This window comes from Engystomops pustulosus, chromosome 8, assembly GCF_040894005.1.
Source record: "Engystomops pustulosus chromosome 8, aEngPut4.maternal, whole genome shotgun sequence".
In the NCBI taxonomy this organism is placed as follows: domain Eukaryota; kingdom Metazoa; phylum Chordata; class Amphibia; order Anura; family Leptodactylidae; genus Engystomops; species Engystomops pustulosus.
The window spans coordinates 91,738,698-91,761,781 of NC_092418.1; the positions used below are offsets into that span (position 1 = coordinate 91,738,698).

A 23,084-nucleotide genomic window follows, 5' to 3' on the forward strand; every position below is an offset into this window, starting at 1 on the left:
AATTTCCCCAGGCAATGGAAAATAAAGCAAGGCAGTGAGTTTGACATGTCAGCTACTGTCCGATCAATACATGCTAATGAGAACAGTGATATCAAGCATGTCACTTTGTATCCCATGATAACATTGATACAGTGTTGCATTGTCTGCGCTTTTCATCTCTACAGAGGAGGCAGAATTTGACTTTTTCTCACTTCCTACGTGAAATGTCATTTAATAGGTCACCTATGATGGACAGTGCAAAGGCTGAGATGTGTCAGATTATGCATTTCATTGCAAATTATTATCTCCAGATACTGAACACGTAAACTGGAAGCTGTAGAGTCAACATTACATGGCTAAATGAGAGATATTTTAGCGGGATTGTTCAGATTATTTGTACAAATAATCTGCCATTTCGAATTATTGACAAATACAGACGTTCCCCTACTTAAGCACACCCAACTTACAGACGACCCCTAGTTACAAACAGACCTCAGGCTTTTGATAATTTACTGTACTTTAATCTTAGGCTACAATTAACAGCTATAACAGTTATCACAGGTGTCTGCAATTAAGCTTTACTGTTAATCCTGATTCTTATGACAACCCAACATTTTAGAAATTCGATAGTCACGGAGACGAAAAAATTTTTGCCTGGGGTTACAATTATAAAGTATACAGTTCCGACTTATATACAAATTCAACTTAAGAACACACATGCAGAACCAATCTTGTACGTAACCGGGGGACTGCCTATACAGCGGTTTGGGCATAGCAGTGCAGTGTCGGACTGGCCCATCGGGGAAGCAGAGGATCATCCGTGGGTCCAGGCCATAACACTGGACCCATTAGATGCAGAGGAAGATAACCTAACCTGAAGACTTGTAGAATATATTTCTTAGAGGAAGATGATAGGTAGGTAATCAAAATAATCTGGTTAACCCAAGGAATCCCAGTCTGACAGTGTAGGAGGGGCATGACACTTTTGGGCAAGAGAGACAGTGACCGCTGCCCAGTGAGACAAATAAAAAAGATAAATGGAAAACGGATGTAAAGCTGCTGGCCCATATGTGAAATCCGATAACATTCAAAGACCAACTCCTATCCATTTCAATGATTTTTCACCTCACGAGAAAAAAAAGCTACAGGACAAGTCCCGTCTGGAATACACATCAATGGCATAAAAAAACAAAACAATAAACAATAAATTACTACTATAAATCATAGGATCATACTCTTACAGGGCTCCCGATGTGTTAATTGTGGCACAGGTCTTCTCATATGGCAGTGATGGCAAAGCTTTTAGAAACTGAGTGCCCAAACTACAACAGAAACCCACTTCATTTTCACAAAGTGCCAATACGGGAGATTCTGGCACTTTAAATTATTGATACTGTAAGCCCTATGGGTACAGTGCTAAGGGCATGGTGGCCCGGTGGTTATCACTCTTGTAAGAGATCTAGCGCTGGTATTATTATATGGCCACCATGGTCGGCTTGTCTTATTCTTATGTGATGTATAACTCAGCTCCCGTATCTGATGCCAATAAATGCTACAATGAAGGGATATCAATCCCCATTTGCAATACTTATGCACGTTATCCCTGTATGCACTTGACATAGATCTCTATTCGCCCAAATGTACTTACTCACATGATTGTTTATCATCGTACTATATTTTTTATATCCCGAAACGCGTTACCAATGAACCAAAAAAGTTTTTAATAATTTATAATAAATACGAATCAATCTTATACCGAACCGCGCTTTGGTAATTTATTCCTGGTTACAAGCTCACCCATCCATAGCACCAAATTCTTTCTTCCGCCTTACCCATATGCTAACGGTTCCGTTGGATACCGGTTTTTGGAGCGTTTGGGAGCTGCTGAGGTAACCGCAAGGAGAAGTTTCTACTAAGGGTAATCGATACCCCCACATTTGTTTTCTGCAACCTTACAAGTTGCCACCAGGTGAGCGCCTTTCAATACTTACCTGGCTACCAACTACCCTGACGTTATCACACGAGGTGCCGTCCTCTCTCGTTGTCTTTTTTTGTTTTCTCTTTCTTTTTTAATAAATGCTACGAGACCTAAACCACAATCTTTTGATATACTGTATGCCAGTGTGTCAGAAATGAGATCTTTCACAATTTTCTATTTTCTCACCTTTCTATGCCATTCAGTTTATGACGATGCCTCCTAGACATGAGCAGTCCCCCTCCCCATGCGGCCTGTGAGAAGAAACGTAACATCACATAAGGTATGAGACTCTGTAAGGCTGAGATCACTCACTGGCCTGTAAGACGTCCATTACTTACATCTACATGAAGCCAAAGGTTGTACTTTTCACATATGTCTGCTATTTCATCGATGGGATCAAAGGCTCCATAGACTGTGGTCCCAGCAGTAGCATTCACATACAGTGGAACGTGGCCCTGCAAGGTATACAGCAATATGTAAGTATATAGCAAACATTTATATATTATAAAGATTCAGATACAGATGGGTTAGATCCAGATATGTGTATTATTGGATGAATAGACTTTCAAGACAATACTGTTTTGTACAGCGGTGAGCTGAATACTGTTCAAACATTCATGGTTTTACACTGTTTTGTACTATTGTATTCAAAAGTCAGGGTCAGCTCCAGGTATCAGTAGGCCCCTGGGGGACAGAGCCTCAGTGGGCCCCTTTGTAGAGAACTCACGTGGTAGCATTAAAAATTCAGAAACTAAAACAGTCTCCTGTTTCCTAAAATATTCCCTAGTTCATCACACCAATCAGCCCCCTCATGGTTATTTTATTTAAGTCCCCCTCACCCACATGGATTTCTTATGTACAGCCTTATGTGGGCCCCCCCAGCAGCTGTAGGCCCAAGCACTTGCCAGGTATGTCCACTGCTAGCTCCGGCCTTGCTCAAAGTCATCTGTTATATAAAAGGCCACCCAGTGGTTGTGTTGTTTGATGCAGCTTTAAAGGACACCTGTCATCAGGTCTGTGTCACTAGTCCTGTCACTACTACCTGTTGGAGCAGCTCACAAGGATCCCATCCCCGCCTTTATCTAGTCATTTCATACATTAATCATTATAAAATCATCTATTCTTTATTACGCAAATGAGGCTGGTCACATGGTGAGAGGCAGTGATGTCACTCCTGTTACCCCTCCCCTCTCCTCCCCCTGCTCATGTCTGTGTGTAATGTATAGTAAAGTATTGCTAGTGCCTGGGCTCTCCCTCCTAATACACAGAGACACAGAGATCAGCTACACAAGCACCTGACATGTTCTGCTATAACATGGCTGCCTGGTGCTGCTGTATCACTCCTATACACACACACAGGCTGCAGGGGGCGCCAGCACCAGGAAGCACATCATTATACAGCCTCACATCATTATACAGGCTGTCAGTCAAGCACTGGGGGTGTGGCTTTACCTCCCACTCATGAATAAGCTGGACAGCTTGGATATGCTAATGACTCGCGGGATGAAGTGCGGGATGAAGATTTTGGGTCAAAATTCTATTCTATGACATTCCCTGAGTCACAGAGAGAGGCTGTGCAAAATTTGATGACTGTAAACGCGACAGTACAGATTCCTTTAGCGGACATACATACATACGCACACACATCCAGCTTTATACATTAGATGTTACTCTTTATATGGAGTCTTTCCTCGTTTATGTACCTTTTGCTTAGATTCAATGATTTTGGCCTCCAGGTCAGCAGGAATGATCTTCCCTCTACAAATAATACAAACAGTGATAAATATGTAATACAACAGGTGGACCATTAAACTTTTTGGACTTGCTTATTGGGTCTGTTAAGAACTATGGGGTCATTTGTCTTTATTTTTCTTCCTGTTTTTTCTGTCTTTTTTGAGAAATTTTTTGACACATTGCAATTTTTGCACCTTTTTGGGATATTTTGAAGTGTTTGTCAGACATTGGTTTTTCGTCAGTAAGACACATTTATTTTCTATTCCAGATGTGCTAAATGTTGAAAATGACATTTATCATTACAATTTGTTTAAAATTTGCTACATTTCTTGGCACAAAGAAACTCCAAACAAAACCATACCTAAGGAAAACTTAGAGAATGGAAAGAAGGGACTTGAGACATTTGTGCGACATTTTTGAAACATTTGGAACAAATGTCTCAAAAAGAGATCTTAAAAAAAAACAATCCCATTTAACACAAGGAAAAAGTGAGACTGATAAATGATCAAAGAAGCAGACGGAAAAAAGACGCAAAAACTAGCCAAAACACAGATAAATGACCCTCTATCTTTTTTTTCCCTTTCTTTTTCGATTTGGACTTTTTTTGCAACTTTATCATGCGTTGACTGAAGCTTGCCGTGCACTAGTTTTCCTGCTTTGTGCCTAATTCATCCTTGAACTGCGCCTGCTATCAGATGTTGCATCACTGATTTGGGCTTAAAAAAATCAGAAAAAAATTGTGCAAACACACTCCAGTCCCCACCAGGCGTAGGAAACTATTTAATATAGGTTGCGCAAATTTCTCCAAAAAAAATTTGTGCACAAAACACAATTCATCTAAAGGAAATCAGCCCATAGATAAATCAAAGAGCACAATAGCTCAAAACTGTAAGACTTAAAGCCACATGTGCCCCTTTATATGTGGTGACAATGTTAACCTTCAGGGGTGCACTAGCCATTAGCCGAGTTGAGCATTTTGCCCCAGGCAGCACCATCTACAACAAGATGGGGGGCGGCAGAAGGGGTGCAATCCTCTGATACAGAGCAGGATCTGCCACTTAAAAATAGTGTTTCATCATAATCTGATTCATTACTATTGGATGAGGTGGAGGGGGCGCCATTCTATAGCTCATCTCAGGCAACATAGAGTTTAGGTTCACCCTTGTTTACCTCTCATTGCATTTTATCAGGATGACGTTCTCTGTCCCAAATCCCAACGCTGCTCCAGCTTTCTTCATTGAATAATGACTCTGGAAAAAAGATTGGTTACTTTTGTCAATTCATTTATCTTCATACAAGGATTACACGAGAATGAGAATGGCAGAAGGATTGCCAATAATAAATACATACTACTATATTGCAGTACAGTAAGGGGATCAGTAATGTTGGCCAGAGCTGTGCCAGACCATTGTGTGTCTTTGGAGCAATATTTGCTATTATCATTTAACACGTTTTTCAAATTTCTTTAGCAAATTCTCAGGAATTTGACGTTTTTACCCCCTGTATTATTTTCCGTGGATCCATATAAATCACAATTCTATTAACAACTGATTGAACTTACATGTTCTGAAGTAAAGATGATCAGTTTGGGGACAGCAGCCATGCCTTTGGTTTTCACGTCGGGGAAATACTTGTATCGGGCAGCCATGATACTGTACATGTTAGATATTGCTCCACCTGAGAACAGAACATAATGAGTATTAGAGATTGAGTTGATTTGTGAGGATGTTATTGTCAATCCTCATGGGTTGGAGGAGACTGACAATGTCCTAGGATTTATCATGACTTGGCACCAGGGTCAGCTCCAGGTTTCAGTAGGCCCCTGGGTGACAGAGCCTCAGTGGGGCCTTTTGCAGTGAACTCACACGGCGGCATTAAAAATTCAGAAACTAAAACAGTCTCCTGTTCCCTAAAATATTCCCTAGTTTATCATACCAAACAGCCCCCTCATGGTTATTTTATATAGAGCCCCTTCGCCCCCTGTGGATTGATTAGATACAGCCCCCCCTAATCCTATGAATTCCTTATGTATAGCCTTATGTGGGCCCCACCCCAGGAGCCCTGGGCTCCGGGACTTGCCCAGGTATGCCCAGTGCTGGCGCCGGCCCTGCTTGGCACCATATTGTCAAATGGATTTCAGTCACTGTATTTCATAGTCATCCTATGTAGAGGAGAGAGTAAACATTTACGGGTCTAAACCTCTCCACAAATACTTTACGGTAACCAAAGTAGGGAAACTGTCAGCAGCCCTGCTCACCTACAAGTGATAGTGAAGCAGAATGAATGAGTGCCAAACCTAGGGACCCCTGGTCTTTATTTTTTCGTCAGGCTCGTACTTTTGTTTTAAAACTCTTTTAGGCTTGTACATTTTACTGACTTTTTATTGACCTAATCCTCAATTGCGGAGATAAATTAGTTGGAATGGTGACAACCCTTGCCAGACCCATTGACATACCTGTTAGGATATACAACTACTATGGCACCAAACGATGGAGGTATAAAAAAGTACTGATCTTCTTGCCGCAATTGCTAATGTAGAACTAGTGGGAGCTCACTGCATACAGCAATGTACAGGAGTACATTTTTGGGAATTTAAGGGGTTTTACAGTATGAATGGGATGAAGGAAGAATCAAAAATATGTTAAAAATAATATAATAAATCCCATGATGCTCCATCACCACTGCTCTGATGACTCTGAGCACAAGTGGTATTCCATGTACCCACCTGACCATTGCAGTCAATCACTGGCCTCATCAGTATTGCTGGCATGAAATGCACAAGACCACTGAGGCTAGTGATTGTGTAATGCACAAGGATGAACTGAATTGGGGGCTACCGAAGGGCAGCACTGGAGTGTTAGGGATTTATCTGTTGAATTATGTTATTCCATTTAGCCTAATCTCTTCCAGTCCAGAAATGTCCATCTGTAGAAAAACTCCTTCTCGTTATGACCATATTAACCCAGTATTATCTAATTTATCAAGTCAGGAAAGGTAAGTTGGGAGTGGAGTCTTCAGATTTCTGCATAAATCCCAGGCCAGACCCTTTTTCTTCAGGTGGGTTCCATTTTAAGTTTCAATATATAGTTGATTTTTTTTTATATTTTGTGTTCTTCAACTAAATAATTTTTCATATTAGTCATCCATTGAATTCGACATATTAGATGTAAATGTGTGGAACATTCTAATAGAAGTTACTAGAACCTACACTGAACTTCCATTTTCCTGTCACTTATCCCTATGAACTTTCACTGATCCCCTTACGCATCTTTGTTGGTGTCAGGCTGCTTTATTTTGGCTTTATTTATTTTGCGCTTTCAGCGTTAGGCAGAATTCATGCCTTTTAGCCTCCATTTTATAACTAGTACATTCTCTGCATGAGAGCTTTCTAGTGCGCCGTTCAGATTGAAAATAAACTCCCTATTACTTTCATAGCAGTGAAGTCGCTGGGGAAACTTACCAGGTGAAAAAATGCCGTCACCGTCCTTTCCATTCCAACCAATTATTTCCCTCATTTTCCGGAGTGTTATTTGTTCCATCAGGACAAAAACTGGTGCAATTTCATATGTAAACCTTCATAAAGCAAAAAAGCAAAGGAAATTGTAATTATATTGTTCTGTATCCAAAAAGAAAAGATGGTTTATTCAATGTTGAACCTAAACTCAACTCAGATAAGGAAAGTTGTCACCCACAAGGGTTAAGCCGTACATTAGGACAAACAGCACAAAACTAATTAAAATTATCGAATGCGGTTTTAAAAATCCAAATGTAATTATTTATGGCGTACGCATCGCCCCGCAACCCCCAAGGACAACTTTGTTTCTACATTACGGCCAAGTCAATATCTGTCTGGAGTAATTATTGATGATGACTTTTCTTTTAATTACCCATGACAAAAAACAAAAAGACGTTCAACCAGCCGAAATGTCCGTCTAATGGAGAAGGGGGCAGCGCGTAGCGTGTGGCCTCTTGTCATGTACCACTTTCCGGTGATGGAGGAGTCTCATGGATCTAATGTAATCGAGCTGTACAGTATATTTACAACCCTTCACTAATACTACGGTGAAGAATCAATACAAATGAGCGGCCCCTTAATTTAGATTTATAGTGACGAGTATTAGCAAATAGGAAAGTCTAACTTTGTCACCTAAAGGCGTTGATAGATGAATAGTGTATAGAAAAACACAAGATGGATAGATAAAGAGATAGGGGGATATTTAGGATGACTGGTACAGCAGTTTTTGGATGTACTAGCCCCGAAATACCGTAATCACAATTCCAGGCACAATGCCAGGAATTATGATTATTTCCCCGTTTATGTCAACTCCACACCACACCCCCTTTTCACCACCTCTGCTATAGCCTGCGCCTGTTCAGACCAGAATGCGTAAATTCTAAAGTGATTCTACGGCGGCTATCTTAGAATTATTTGATGGGAACAGCTACCTGCCACATACATCAGGAGGCCAGAGCGGAGGGGCAGGGGGTCATCATATGCTGGCGCACCACGCACCAGCACAAAATAAATAACCCCAAATAACAGGTGGGCAAACAGATAGATAGGTAATAGTTAGATATGAGAGTTCAGCAATAGACATCCATTTGAAGTGAGTCCATGCATTGAAGGCCGGACAAGGGGTCCTCCAAAAATAATTAAAAGGAAAAAAATGCACTCCAAAGGTAATTGTTCATAATAAAATGCAATAATGGCTTTAATCCATTACCGATGCAAAGTTTCGGCTCATATAAGACCTTTTTTCAGCTTGAAGAAGGCTCAGTAGGAGACAAAACATTGCATTGATCATAGATTGAAGCCATCACTGAATTTTTTTTAACAATTACCTTTGGAGTGCTGTTTTTTGGAGTTAGATAAATAGATAGATAATCCACAATCGCTAGATAGATTATAGTTATAGTTTATACAGTCATACTAATATTAGATAGATACTGCTAATCCGTCTAGAAATTGGATGTTACCATTTGGAGGGGTCTCCTCATACACTTTGACACTTTTCAATCATTAATGATTGGCTAACTGTCACAATTCGTAGAGACGAACTGTCAGAGAATCTCTTAGGGAAGAGTCTGTGGACCCTCTGGACCACCACGGGAGATGATGATGGACTAGCCGACACCCGGGAACGGAGCCTTAGTGGCACCTGGTCTTCGCCAGAGCCCACCATGTTCCACGGGTGCGTCCCGTCCCGCGGTGGCAGCCAAGGTAGTACGGAAGGAGATGCAGGACGGTACAGGCAGACAGGAACTGGTACACAGAGCAGGCAGTCAGGAGCAGATGACAGGGCACAGAGGAACACTGGAAACACAAGAACGCGGAGGAACACTGGTAACACAGGAACCCAGGAGGGCTTTCACTTAGCAGGAAATGATGCTGAAGATCCAATGAGGCAGGATGGGAGGTGCTGGACCATAAGGGCGAGCTGGATTAACAAGCTCCAACAGGAGGATGCTGGCCCTTTAAGTCCAGGAGAGCCAGCACGCATGCGCCCTAGGAGCGGGAGCGTGCGGCCTAGTCGGGAAGCAGGAGCACAGGCAGCAGCATGGGGAGGTGAGTCCGGGCCAGGGAGCGGGACAGTGGCAGCGACAGCGGGTACCATGGCACCGAGAGGGGCACGGGTGTACCCGGCATCTGCGGCATGGATGGCAGGGACACCCGTGACAGTACCCTTGTACAGGAGAGCGAGCACTGACACCGAGGAGCGCAGGAACCAACAGACGTGGAGACACAGCATTAACACCTAGGGAAGTACCTCCCAGAAGCCCAAGGTGTCGGGGTTTGCTGGACGTGCGAGAACGGACAGGATAAGCCCCAATGGAGTGTTCGGAGCTAGCGCAGTACAAGCAAGTTCCCTCCAGAAGACGTCTGGAATGTTCCTCAATGGTGAGATGAACTCTGTCGACTTGCATTGGCTCCTTTTCAGACCATGCGGCTGGAGACCGGGGCGGTTTTTGGCTGGCGTGGAAGCAAGACTTGAGGTGGCTTGTGATGGAATTCTCCATCACGTCTATCCGGGTGGCCAAGGTGATGAGACCACTCAGAGTAGCCGGAGGATCCCGGGCAGCCAGTGTGTCTTTCACCTGGGGGGACAGTCCTTGCTTGAAGGTAGCTGACAAGGCCCCATCATTTCAGGAGAGCTCAGAGGCTAGGGAGTGGAACTTGACAGGATACTCGCCAACCAAAGAGTCTCCTAGGCTCAGGTTCAGCAGGTTCAGCTGTGGAGGCTGAAATTCCTCAATCACGGAGTGGAATTACACTACAAACGTAGCATGGGAGGTCGTGACTGGATCGTTTCTGTCCCACAGAGGAGTAGCCTAGGCCAGGGCCTTCCCGGAGAGGCGGCTGAGGATGAATGCCCCCTTGGAGTGTTCGGTGACAAAGTGGGTTGGCATAAGATCAAAGTGCAATGAGCACTGGATGATGAAGCCCCTGCAGAGTTTGGGGTCACCATCAAATTTATCGGGCATACAAAGTCTGAGTCTTTACTCTGCAGCCGGAGGAAATGCTCAGGCAGGTAAAGGAGGAGCAGGAGTGGATGCAGAAGCCTGTTGCGGGGAATCAAGCAGCTGTTGAAGCGCGACAGCAACTTTGCCTAGAAGTTCTTGGATTGTATTTGGCAGGTGATGAGCGATGCCTGGTTTTCTCCATACATACCGAGTAGAATTAACACCAAGAAGTTCAATATTTGTCTCATCAGACCAGAGATTCTTATTTCTCATAGTCTGGGACTCCATCATGTGTTTTTTTGTACACTGTGTGCAGCTTTATTGTCTTTCATATGGAGAGGTTTCCATCAGCAGACTCTGTCATAAAGCCCCGGCTAGTGGAGGCTTTGTGGAACTTTCTCCTAGCTCCCTACTGCATCTCTGGAGCTCAGCCACAGTGATCTTGGGGTTCTTTTTACCTCTCTCACCAAGGCTTTTCTTTCATGATGGCATCATTTTGCTTGACAGCCATATCGAAGATTAGTTGTGGTCATCTTCGACTTGCATTTAAGGATTATTTAGGCCTCTGTGTTCTTAGGAACCTTAAGTGCTGTAGAAATTCTTCTGTAACCTTGGCCAGTTTTGTGCCTTGCCACAATTTCTGGCTCTGAGCTCCTTGGGCAGCTCCATAGACCTCAGGATTTTTCATGTGCTTTGACATGCCCTGTGAGGTCTCATATAGACGGGTGTGTGCCTTTCCTAATCAAGTCTAATCCGTTTAAATAAACACAGCTGGACTCCAATGAAGGAGTAGAACCATCTCAAGTAGGATCAGAAGGAACATGGACATCATGTGAGTTAAATATGAGTGTCACAGCAAAGGGTCTGAATACTTATGACCATTTGATATTTCAGTTTTTCTTGTTTAATAAATTAGAAAAAATGTCTACATTTTTGTTTAGATGGGGTGTAGGGTGTACAATAATAAATAATTTAAATTCCATACTTTCCACTATCCATTCAACAGACCCTAAAATATGTATTTTATAATTTCTTGATCAAACTGATCACCCTGTGCACCCTGATGCCTTGTCTTTCTAGTGCAGCTTTAACAACACTAACTGAACATACCCTTCGAGGAAACATGTTACTAGAACATGCCCAGTTTTGTAGCAAACTTTTTATGTTAAACTTATTTTTTTGTGAAGTATATAACAAAATGCTGTTACAAGAGCTCAGGCAAGATGGCAGCCACCATAATCATGGACAGAAAATAGAAGAACAAGATCTACTGTTAGAAAATAAAAACAAATTAGAAAAAAAGTTATATATTATTTTCTCTGGTTTCAATGAGAAAAATCATTAAAAGATCCATGAAATCACTGAAACAGAATTAAAAGTAACTTACATGTTTGTATTTGCTGTTGAAGTCAACCATTCCCCAGCCAAACCAATCATGTCCAATCCAGTAGATAGCTGGTTGAAAAAACGGGGATGACCTAAGAATTGGAAAGAATATTGTTATCGCAAAATTTGCAACAAAATGTGTTATTTGCAATTACAACCTGCCAGGTTTTTCTTATGAGGAGTGGCATAATCTCAAGCTGCTGGACACTGATGAAAAATTTGAGCCACCCGGTTATAAGTACTTCTATGGGCTGCCTAAGGCTTCTGGGTCTAGTTTCAACCGCACCTTCTTCGCCACCTCTGTTAGGCTTCAATTGTTATTAGTGTGTTATTAGTTATTAGTTGTTACCTCAGTAACAACTGCGCATGCGCCACAACATACGGCCATTCGCGGGGTTTTTTTCGGTGTGTGAAACCGGAAACCTGAATCTAGGCCGCGTCTGGATACGTAAGTCACTTGATTTTGTTCAGGGTATATATGAATGTCAATTTTATGTTTTATGAATTGTCCTTTGTTTGAGAAAGGGTGTTGCACACCCGAAACGCGTTACATGTGGACACATATTGTGTTATGCAATTTTTATCAATTTTATGGATTAAATATTCATCATCCTTTCATTGAGGGTATCGTAATTTTTTGGGATAGTACACCATTAGCGCCTCACGTGAGTCTAGGTTCCATTTTTTTCTTTTATTCATTTAGTGTGGTATTGACAGCTTAAAGGGGTTGTATTTAATTATTTTACTATCCTCAATCACAATCTGATCAGTGAGGGGTCCCAACACTATGGGAGTGTTGTAAAATGACAAGCACAGTGATTGGCTATCACAAGTAGTCTCATAGACAGTGAATGGGTGAGCAATTTCCCAAACTCCCATAGTATTGGATGGAGTGGCAGAACCCATGCTTAACTTGGCGATTTCTCAATCAGTGAGAACAGGACCCCCGTTCTAATGATCTGTGGGGATCCTAGCAGATGAACCCCCAACAATCCGATTTTATCATGTATACTATGGATACAATTTGGCACAACCCCTTTAAAGGAAATCTATCAACAAAACCCAGCATGATAAACCAGGGACACTTACTCCAGGCACCGGGACTGTGTTAACCTTCATATTAGTTATCCATGGCCTCGTTTCTTCTAAAATCAATTTTTAAAATGATGCTAATAAGCTAAGTGTTACTAGAGCTGCTCCGTGCTGTAACTTTACAGGCTGTTACATTGTTTCACTCTCCCCCTCCGCTCCTTCAGCACTTCTCCCTCAGCCTGATGTAATCTCACTGCAGCAGAGGAAGTTTCAGCACACAGTGGTAGGGGGAAGTGTAACATCCTGTGAAGCGACAGCACTGAGGGGCTCTGGTAATGCCCCAGAGAGCTTAACATCATTTGAAAAGTTGATTTTAGAAGGAAGGAGGCTTTGGAGAACATATATATTAGAACAGTCACAGCATCTGGATCTATAAGTGTCCATGGTTTATAATGCTGGATTTTGGAAGATTTCCTTTAAATATAACATTAATGATTATATAGCGGTAACATATTCTGGAGAACAATATGTAAGCATCTAGACAAAAAATGGAGACTTTTTTCCATATTTTACAGAAAAGTTTCATATTTATTAGGAATAGTAATCTGTGATGTAATGGGAAGACATCTGTGCCTATAAAATGTATTTGGCAAACAAAAAAAAAAATTCCATGATATGTGAAGCACTAAAAGAAAACCCATTCAGGCCATATACTGCTCCATAAATCACATGGCTGGGTCTGGAACAGCTTGTGCAATATTAACCGCATCCTAATCTGCCTTCTCTGACATGTCCGCCACTAAAAAAACTCACCCCGACTCCGGCTTTGGGATTATTATTGCTAATGACAGCAGAGATTACTTAGGAGTGTGTACTAGAAGGGCCGCCATTAGCCGAGAGGGAACGGCTTTAATTAGCTGCACATTCTGATTACAGTTAATGATGTGAAAAGAGAAAAATGAGGCTGCTTTGAGTAGCTCACGTCCATGTAGACAGCAACAGACATCATACAGCGATGGTAACACTGACATTGTCTTTGTGCTTATTGGTAAATACACCTGGTCATACAAACAATGGCCACATCTGCCTGGAAGGCGCGTGTTTACCTGTAGCAGGTGCACTATTGTTTCCCTATGTAGCCGCACCTAGACAGTGACCTGCCAAATCATACAGGTCTTGTATACACCCAACAATGAGGCATCGTGTCTTTATGTTTCCTTCTATTGTGTAAAGCTTTGATCAACCGTTTGATACATACATGGCCGAGCCGTTACGGCCAGCTGCTGCAGCCCCCGAGGCAAGGGAGAAGCTACTCTCTACTCTGTCGTTGGGTCTCTGTTTTTAGCTTTTACATCCAAAGTTTTAAGAAAGTTCTGTTCTTTGGTTATAGTAGATGTATCATCAAAGGCCATCATTAGGATCTTATTTACTGATCCCTGTTGCTTTTTTAGTTTCCCATCACTTTTAGCACTTATCTTATAGACATGAGCATTTGCTTACATTTTGGTTGAAGAATAATGCTTTTGTAGCTTTTTTGCCTTTTTTTTACATTTGAAATGTTGGTTTTCTTAATGGAACACTCTAGGCACAGCTGATTTATTGAATTATACCCTGAGAAGGGTTTGAAGGGAGGAGCAGGAAGGACTTTTGCAAGGTTCCAGGAATACAATGAAAATATTCTCAGCAGGTTATGTGACCAGGGTGATGTCATCTCATGTCCTTTAACCATGTTACATTTGCAACATCTACCCCATGTATGTATCTGATCACATGAAATCACAGCAGTCTCCATCGACTTCTATTCCTCCCCATCCTCCATGGAGGCTACTGTGATTACATGTGATCAGATACAAATGTATGAAATGTAACAGGACCTTAGATGACATCTTGGCACCTGACATGAAGTACCCAATGAAGTAACAAAGCTCTCAATATTACACACAAAAGCATGTCATAGCAATAAGATCTGTTATCAGGAACCAGGAGGAAGGGCAGTGCCGTGAAAACTGCATATACTATTATTATATTACTATCACTGGACCCACATCAGGTGACTTGCATATAAGTTTACAAACTGATTTTTAACATTGCCTTTATAGAAAGGAACCATTTAGGTATAAGGGCAATTATTTTTAATCATAGTTTTCAATGAAGTATTTATTTTGGGTGGGACGATTTGCATGGCAGGTTCTCTTTAAGCCTTCAGAGGGCTACTGTGCCGTGAAATCCCCTGCAAATTCAACCATTTCCTATTACCATTACCTATTGCTGAACAGTTTTAGACCAAGAAACTCTAATATATCACAGTCATGATAACCGTACTTCATATTTCACCTGTCACAGACCAACAAAGACAAATCACAAAAATTGAATCCGGTCTGTAAACACAACCAGATTTTGCGGCCATTTTGATTCCTTTAAGGAACGTTAACCGTGCAATGATTTGTCATTCTGAACTTGGCGTATTACAACTATTCTCGTTAAGATTGAGATGGCACATTACGCGAATAGCTTCTTCTGATTATCCATAAAGAGGATAATGAACACAGAGCTGTCTCTTCACAACGAGAGTCTATGCTTCACGTCCCACAGAAAGTCTATATATACGAGCCCCCAGTGTATGAGAAGTGCAAGGCATTCACATGCGCTGCTGTTTAGCCTAATGAGATGTTTCCCTTGGTATATTTTAAGGTTTTCTCTTAATGAGAATTATACTCTTTTTAGTAAAGTCTTTCCAAAGGAGAGATCTGCAGCCTCTAAAGAGCAGGTATTATATAGATTGCTAATAGAACAAAAGACTCAGCAGATGTTCCAGGTTGTTGATTTGAAGGGTTGCACCGCACCCTCAACAGTTAAACGGTGGCTTTGTTTTGCTGGTTGGCGTGGTTAAAGTTGGCAGCAAATCAAAAAGAGCTGTCCATGTTACCATGTTGTCTTTTATCCTTTACCTTAGGGCATCCGATATACAATTTGTGTGATCAGTCATCCATGGGATCTACATAGGAAATTCCCAGCAGACCAAACTAGCCGATCCAAGATTCTATCACCTTTGGTCTTTGTGCAAATTATTGACGGATTTGATGACTGAGAATTTTGCTCAATTTTTTTGAAGATGGAAGACCACTGTCAGCAATCAGGGTGATGGTTCATGTTAAATTGATAAAGGGAGGTCAAAATAGCAGGAAAATACCTTTTTGGCCTCCTTTAACCTCCTGTTAAAGGAAATCTACAATCAAAATAAAATATGATAAACCAGGGACACTTACTAATACATCCAAACACAGTGAATGTATTAATCTTGTTATATTTGTTATCTTTGACCTCTTTCTTTTTAAAAAATCAACTTTTAAAATCATGCTTATGAACCTGAGGATCTTCCCTAGCTCCTTTGGGATTTGGCTTTCCAGGCTGTTACACTGTCTCACCCCCCTCCCCTGCTCTCTCAGCACTGAGATTACAGGAGGAAGCTCTCACTGCACATGTGCTGAGGAAGCAGGGAGATGGTGAGACAGCGTAACAGCCTGTAAAGCCAAATCACAGAGAGGCTACGGTAACCCCTCAGTTTCAATAGCATCATTTTAAATGTTCATTTTAGAAGGAAGGAGACCATGGATAACAAATATAAGAAGATTATTACAGTCACAGTGCCTGGATCTATGAGTAAGTGACTGTGGTTTATCCATGATGGATTTTGATGGTTAAGCTTTGTCGCCCACATTTCAATACTACATACAAGATTGGAATTTTAATTTAGCTTTTTATAATAAAAACTTCTCTTTAAGTGAAGTAGATGATAAAAGTAAATCATTTCGGACAGTCCAATGAAGTACCATACCTGTCCTAACTCCATACTTCAAAGTATCTCTGCAGTCCACCAGGATCTGCTCCAGTGACTCAGGGTTGTCCGACAGCTCCAGGTTGAAACCTTCTATTCCCTCCAGAAGCTGATGGGGATGGTGAAAATCTAGGACTTTGGTGGATCTATCGAAGGTTTTCCTTACATAGTTCATGAGAATGTCAACCACCTCCAGAAGGAACTGCATGGTGGGTTCTTCTCCATTCTTAGCGGGCAGTAAATCTGCAGAACAAACAAGCTATTAGCAGGCCGGCCTTTACATCTGCAGGAACAGAAGATGGATGGCCAAGTGGCGGACGTCAGGTGCTTGGATCTTTATATATGACTTGGTCTGGGAGAATACAAATTGTCTGCACAAAATCCTAAGTGCGCTATCACACATCACCCTGACAGTTGTAGCCGTTTCTCATTTGGAATTAGCCATATTTCTCGGTCTAATCTCCTGTTCACTACCAGTCATCTCTGGGCTACTGCGATTAAGTATTTAACCATTATACAGACATTTTGGGTAAACAAAGTAGCATTTTATCAAAGGCAGCAATGTATTTTCTTTCTGAATGGTTTAAAGCAAAGATACAATAAATAACATTTACCAAGAGAAAATCTAAAATGATGCATTTAAGTAGCCACCTATCATGCCTGTCAGGTAAGGAAGGTTTGTACAAGGCATAAATAAATCTGAAGAATGACTTAAAGGGCATCTACCACCGGGATGAAAGACTGTATGCAAATGAACCCGAGGGGCTCCAGGCTCCAGTAACACCTATGGAGCCCCTCAGGCTCATTTGCATACAATCCTTCATCCTGGTGGTAGATGCACTTTAAGGGACATCTACCACCAGGATGAAGGATTGTAAACCAAGCACACTGAAATAGTGGTGAGTGCCCCCTCTGGCAGGATTTGGTCTTCTTTGGTCGTCTCTCCTTATGCAGTGGTTTTTACAAAAAATGGCTTTTCTTAAAATCATGCAAATAAGCCCAAGTGGCTCCAGGCTCCATAGATGTTAATGGAGCTTGGAGCCCCTTAGGCTAATTTGTATAATATTTAAAGCCTTTTTTTTCTTAAAAACAAGGGCATAAGAAGATTAAAGAAGAGCAGCTCCTGCCAGACAGGGCACACACCAGTATGTCAGTGTACTTGGTTTACAATCCTTCATCCTGGTGGTAGATGTCCTTTAAAGGGATGGTTCAATTTCATCAAGTGAAGCTTATTGTTTGTATATTAAAAAAGTTATAGAATTTTCCAATATAGCAATTTTAAGACACCGGCTTCCTTTAACCATCATTCCAATGGGTAAAAATATGGTCACGTTTGCTTTGCTTAAACTATAATACCCTTTAGATTTCTAAAGTTTCATGATAAATTAATTGACTTTTTTTACGCAAACAGAAAAACAAAGAAAGAATGCCGGAAAACAAGTTTTAAAAGTAAAACATTTTTTTTTTCCAAAAATGCATACATTTAGTACACAGTGTATATAGATCCAACATTAAGATCTAAAAGAAAGAATTTTCTGTTAAATATGGGCAATATAGAATCGCAATAAAAACATTTCACATTTGGCACAGAATATAATACTTTATATATTGATTCATAATTCAAAACGTTGGCCATCGAAAAAGAGTTGGAGCCTTACCTCTGGCGTACAAGTTGGAGAAATCGGTCTCGGTACGTCTGAACCTAGATTCTGTCTCGATATTCTCACAGACCAGGAGATTTTTGGATGATTGTCTCTCTTTAAAGGAGCTGACAATTCTGCTCTTGTCCTCCAGGCTGTTGTTCCTCTGTAGGAAGCCTACGTTATTACAAAGAGAACAAGTCATGGGCAGGCTCCTGTCATCCCTCAGCATAGTGACAATGGACACAACTTCTGGGTATGGAACAGAAGATGAAATGTGATGTTACCATGCAAACTCATAACCAGGTTGGTGGTAAGGGCTATTTATGGGATCATCAGACTATGGGAGGCCGATCTACAAATGACATCAGCCGACATTGACCAAACAAGAATCCAGTCATGCAAAGGACAAATTAATCTCCATCATGTGGTGCAGAGGTAAATTCTTATTAAGTTGATCAGACAGATTCCACTCCACTAGCCAGCCACTGGGAAATGGTTCAGGATGAGTCAATGCTATTACAGCCTGCAGGCAAAGTTTATGGACTGAGTAGACTGATAGAGGGGGCAGCCATGTGTGATTAATAGCTGGACCACTTTCACTCATCCTCCTGTTGCTGGTTCCTAAAGAAAGGATAATAAAACCCTTATCTTCTCCCATAACTGCCTCCAGAACAGGAACTCATTTGTTACATAACCTTATATCCCAGAAGGGTAAATTATTATTTGTGACATGGCCAATTAGGGACATAGCGGACTTGGAAGCCTCATAGAGGTTGTGGGTCATGTGTTTTCTGGTCAATACCGGTATTAAAGGACATAGAGATGGTAAATGACATGTAAGTAATTGCAGTAACTTGTATTATCCGGTTGATGGGTGGGGGTGGGCGGATATTATTTCATTTGTGAATTATTACCCCAAGTAGAGGATTTACTGAATGAATTACAGCTTTTAGGTTATGTGAACACAATTTGTAAAACCTTGACGCCTCAACGTGTCAAATGGCAAATCAGTGATACACTATAGAGGAAGGCAATATTATAGGATCATAACAATAGCATCTACACAATGGCCCCGGAGTAGAGATGGTTTCTATCATGTCCACATTCAGACCTGCCAATAGTTTCAGGTCCATACTTCAGGAAGGCTGCTCCCGGTTGGCCAGTAGTGACGCCATCGGGAGAAGGGAAGTAAGTACTGCAACTCTAAACAGGGTCGGCTCCAGGTTTCAGTAGGCCCCTGAGTGGCAGAGCCTCAGTGGGACCCTTTGCAGTGAACTCACGTGGTGGCAATAACAATTCATAAACTGAAATTTTGAAGTCTCCTTTTCGCTAAAATATTCCCTAGATTAATAACACCAACCAACCCCCTTATGGTTATTTTATATAAATCCCCACTCACCCTCTATCGATTCATTACAAACAGCCCCTATCACCCTCATGGATTCCTTATGTACAGCCTCATGTAGCCCATCCCCCCCCCAGCAGCCTTGGGCCCCAGCACTTGCCTGACTATGCCCAAGTGCTGGTGTCGGCCCTGACTCTGGGCTCCTTTTTCATTGTAAAACCGGTCTGGGCCCATTACAGGAGCCACAATATTCCCTCCTTGATGCCGGCCTGGTTCACATTCCCCTTACATCAATGAGAATGTAGTTTATGATGGAAGCCTGTTGTAATATACACCAAAATCGGTATCAAATGCTCTATACTACATCTATTTATCGCCAGTTTTATAATTTAAAGAGTTTTTAGACACTTTAATGACTTTACCAAAGAGGAAGGAACTTAAATTGCACCAAAACATTTGCAAATTTTTCTGGCATAAGCCAATTTAAAGGAAACCTACCATGAGGAATCTACTATGAGAAGTAGATCTGATGGTAGATTCCTCCCGCTGCCTCTGCCCTAATCTGTAATTTAATAATCCTGGAACCTAACCGAATTTGTTAAAAAAACCTTTATTTTAGTAATATGTAAATTAACTGCAGAGGCTACTGCGGCGTGTACTATCCTCAGCTCCCAGTGCCAGGCCAGGCTAGTACACGCCCATATTTTAACCTTTCTGTTCACAACCCCAATTGAAGAATATATATTTTTGGTCAAATATGAAGCTTTTATGGGACATTCAGGATACAGAATATTGTTAAGCTCTTATATTTTGTGAGGAGCAAAGTTTTCCGCAACCTTTTTTCAGTGTTGCAGCTAATTTATGTTTAAAATCCAGATGTGGACCTATGAAAAAGTCATAATCATGGTAAAAGTCACATTTTCTTCCGCAAAAACTCCTATAGTGAGCAGACATGAGCAATGGAATGCTATAGGTAGCTGACATGTCACAAAAATCATCATATTAAAATGCCGAATATATCAGATAAATCAAACAAGTCCAAACAAAACAAAAAAAGACATTCACAAATGTCCTGATTAAAGATAAATGACCCCCAAAGAGTTTAAAGCAACAACTATTGAAAAAGGATCTAATCCCATTCATTGAGTGGATGCGCCATCAAGTAACTTTGAACTGTTTTATCGACACCCTCTGACATCTTTGACCATTGACGAAAACATTATGGTTCAAAATAGATATTTAGTTTTTAGATATTAATTTAATCTACACTTTTGTGAAGACATTCCCACATGAATAGTCTTATATGCTTCCCCATTGGTGATATGATACTGCCCCAAACTTCCCCATCATAACATTATCAAGAAAGGGGCAAGTGAGGAGCAAGTGTTAAAAACTAAAAACTGAGCCTTTAAATCCCAGGATAGAGGCCTTTACTCATTTATATCTTCTTGTTTTGAGCTTTGTATACTAAGTTGTTCCATAATTTTTCATATGGACATCACATCCAAAAGTGATGAATATGGTGAAACGTACAAAAATATATAACAGATTTTGAATCCAATTAAGATGATTATTCACTTGTGTCCCAAATGTCCTACAACTCCCTAAAATGCTTTATTTACATCATTTGGATGATAAGTGTCATCTACTCGCTGCTCTCGGAGACAGAAAGCTCTGTTTATGCACCGCACGGCCAAGAGTATTAAAGATCCATTTTCTCATTTGTTGGGCACAGATGCCACATTGCTCCCAATCCTCAGGCCTTTAGGGTTTGCTGACGGGGTATAATTTTAATTAGTGCCGGTGATCCTTGCCCTGTGCCAGTTTACTTGTGGCTTTCAGGAAAAGCTTGCCTATGCAAAATCTCATTCGGATTAGTTTGCTACTTAGTTTCACACAGAATCTTAATGTATGTATAATGGGGCTCATTTACTAAGGGTCCGCGGACCGCACTAACGTCAGAATATCCAACAATTTCCGATGTGCCCCACATTTAGAAGAATTTTTTGTCGCACGCGATCGGAATTTCGTGCATCGGCACCGGCTTTCACGCGATACAAATCGGTGGGGGCGTCGGAAGATCCGACGGATTCGGACAACGTGCGGGATTTAACATCTCAAATTGTGTCGCAAGACATGGACTTGCATGTGCCGGGAAGAAGAAGGTGAAGTCCGGCGGACCATGAAGCTACACGGACACACGATGTTGGTGAATCGCGCCGGACTTCATCCTCGTTGGACAGTCCGTATCAGGGATTGCGATAGGACCGGGTAAGTAAATGTGCCCCATTTTGTGCTATACACAACTACGGGAATACAAAATGACATACTGACCTCTACATGAAGATCCCTCTTCCTGATAATTGCTGCCATTATTGTGGCTTATGTGAAGTCACTCGTTCCCATTCCTACTGAACTATAATTTGACATTGTTCATTTTCCTTCCCTTTGGACAAGTAATTGCACCTTTTCATTGCCTCAGATTTAGTCACATCTCCAGCAAGGGCATTCATTTATTACCGCCTATTGCTCTTCAACACCATCCAGATACCGCGACTGGATCTGTTGCCAGGCAACAGGATTTTCTCTTTTTTTTTTTGCATATTAAAGCTACACACAGCGACAGAGTAATTTGCATTAACAAAATTAGCTCAACCGCATATTAAAACCATAAGTTCATTTACTGTGCATGGTGCCAGTAGATAAGCACAGCTCCAGGTTGGTTATGTTGGTTCCCTATGTATTTATGATAATATAGGGTATATGATATTATGCATTCTTACATACAGTATGTACACTAATATTCATAGGATTTACATTGCACTAGAAGGATATTACTGTTTCCTAGAATTAAAGAATCTTAAATAGAGGTAATCTGTACTTTTCATGGTTACACTGTCCATAACTCTGTTCCTGTATTTAGTAAAAAAAACACTTATGGGAACAAACTTGCCACTAGGGGGAGCAAATGTTGACAAATTTGCAACATCCCCCCACCAGGCTTAGCCTTTCCTTGCAGCCTGGAGACAGCCGGGAGCCCAGAATACTGGAGTGGCTGGCTAGTGTGGCCTAGGGCACGCTGATGTCACGGTGCTTGGTATGTGTCCTACAGCCTGGCCGGTCTCCAGCAGGTGGTGGGTGCAAGAAATATGGAGGGAGAGGCTGATGTACTGGTTCTCCCTAGGGCAACCCCTGAGTATCTTTAAGATAGGTCCCTGGGTAATGGATAGGGAAGCCTGTGGTTATACAGCCGTATCCAGGGATCAGACGGAGGCAACATTGTGCAAATCAACTCACGGTTACTCCAGGTTACAATACAGCCACATAATTGGATAAGATCTTACACCCATTTAACTATTGCCTGTCCAGGCAGAGGCTACCTGCAGAAGCTACCTACAGCTGCAGGTTACCTGAGATCTCCCTGCATTATCCCTTGCCTATAGGTTACCAGGGCTGTTGCAGATTTTGATAGACCCTAGGCGTATAGCCATTGGGATAATGACTGCTCAAAGATGCTAGCAGTCCGAATACAATAAAAGGTGTGTGGCCCCTTTAATTGGAGGTTGCTCTTCCCTCTCTCATCTTCATTCATCAGAAGGATGTGCTGGGGGCGTGGCTAGTAATGTGGGCGGTACAACAGGTGAGCACATGCTTGAATACTCTGAATAGCAGAGACTCACCCTCTTCTTC

The 23,084-nt window shown here is 41.6% G+C and overlaps 1 protein-coding gene across 2 annotated transcripts in view; it reads right to left on the bottom strand.

The window, feature by feature from the left end:
- Positions 1-23,084, bottom strand: part of GAD1 (glutamate decarboxylase 1) — a 48,473-nt gene that overhangs the window by 9,008 nt on the left and 16,381 nt on the right. For both annotated transcript variants that reach the window (XM_072121758.1, XM_072121757.1), the window contains 9 exons: positions 18,065-18,223; positions 16,407-16,649; positions 11,541-11,631; positions 7,152-7,264; positions 5,253-5,368; positions 4,862-4,941; positions 3,661-3,715; positions 2,296-2,412; positions 2,144-2,208 (listed from right to left, as the gene is read on the bottom strand). In XM_072121758.1, the coding sequence (XP_071977859.1) occupies positions 2,144-2,208; positions 2,296-2,412; positions 3,661-3,715; positions 4,862-4,941; positions 5,253-5,368; positions 7,152-7,264; positions 11,541-11,631; positions 16,407-16,649; positions 18,065-18,223 (1,039 nt within the window). The remainder of the gene's footprint in view (positions 1-2,143; positions 2,209-2,295; positions 2,413-3,660; positions 3,716-4,861; positions 4,942-5,252; positions 5,369-7,151; positions 7,265-11,540; positions 11,632-16,406; positions 16,650-18,064; positions 18,224-23,084) is intronic.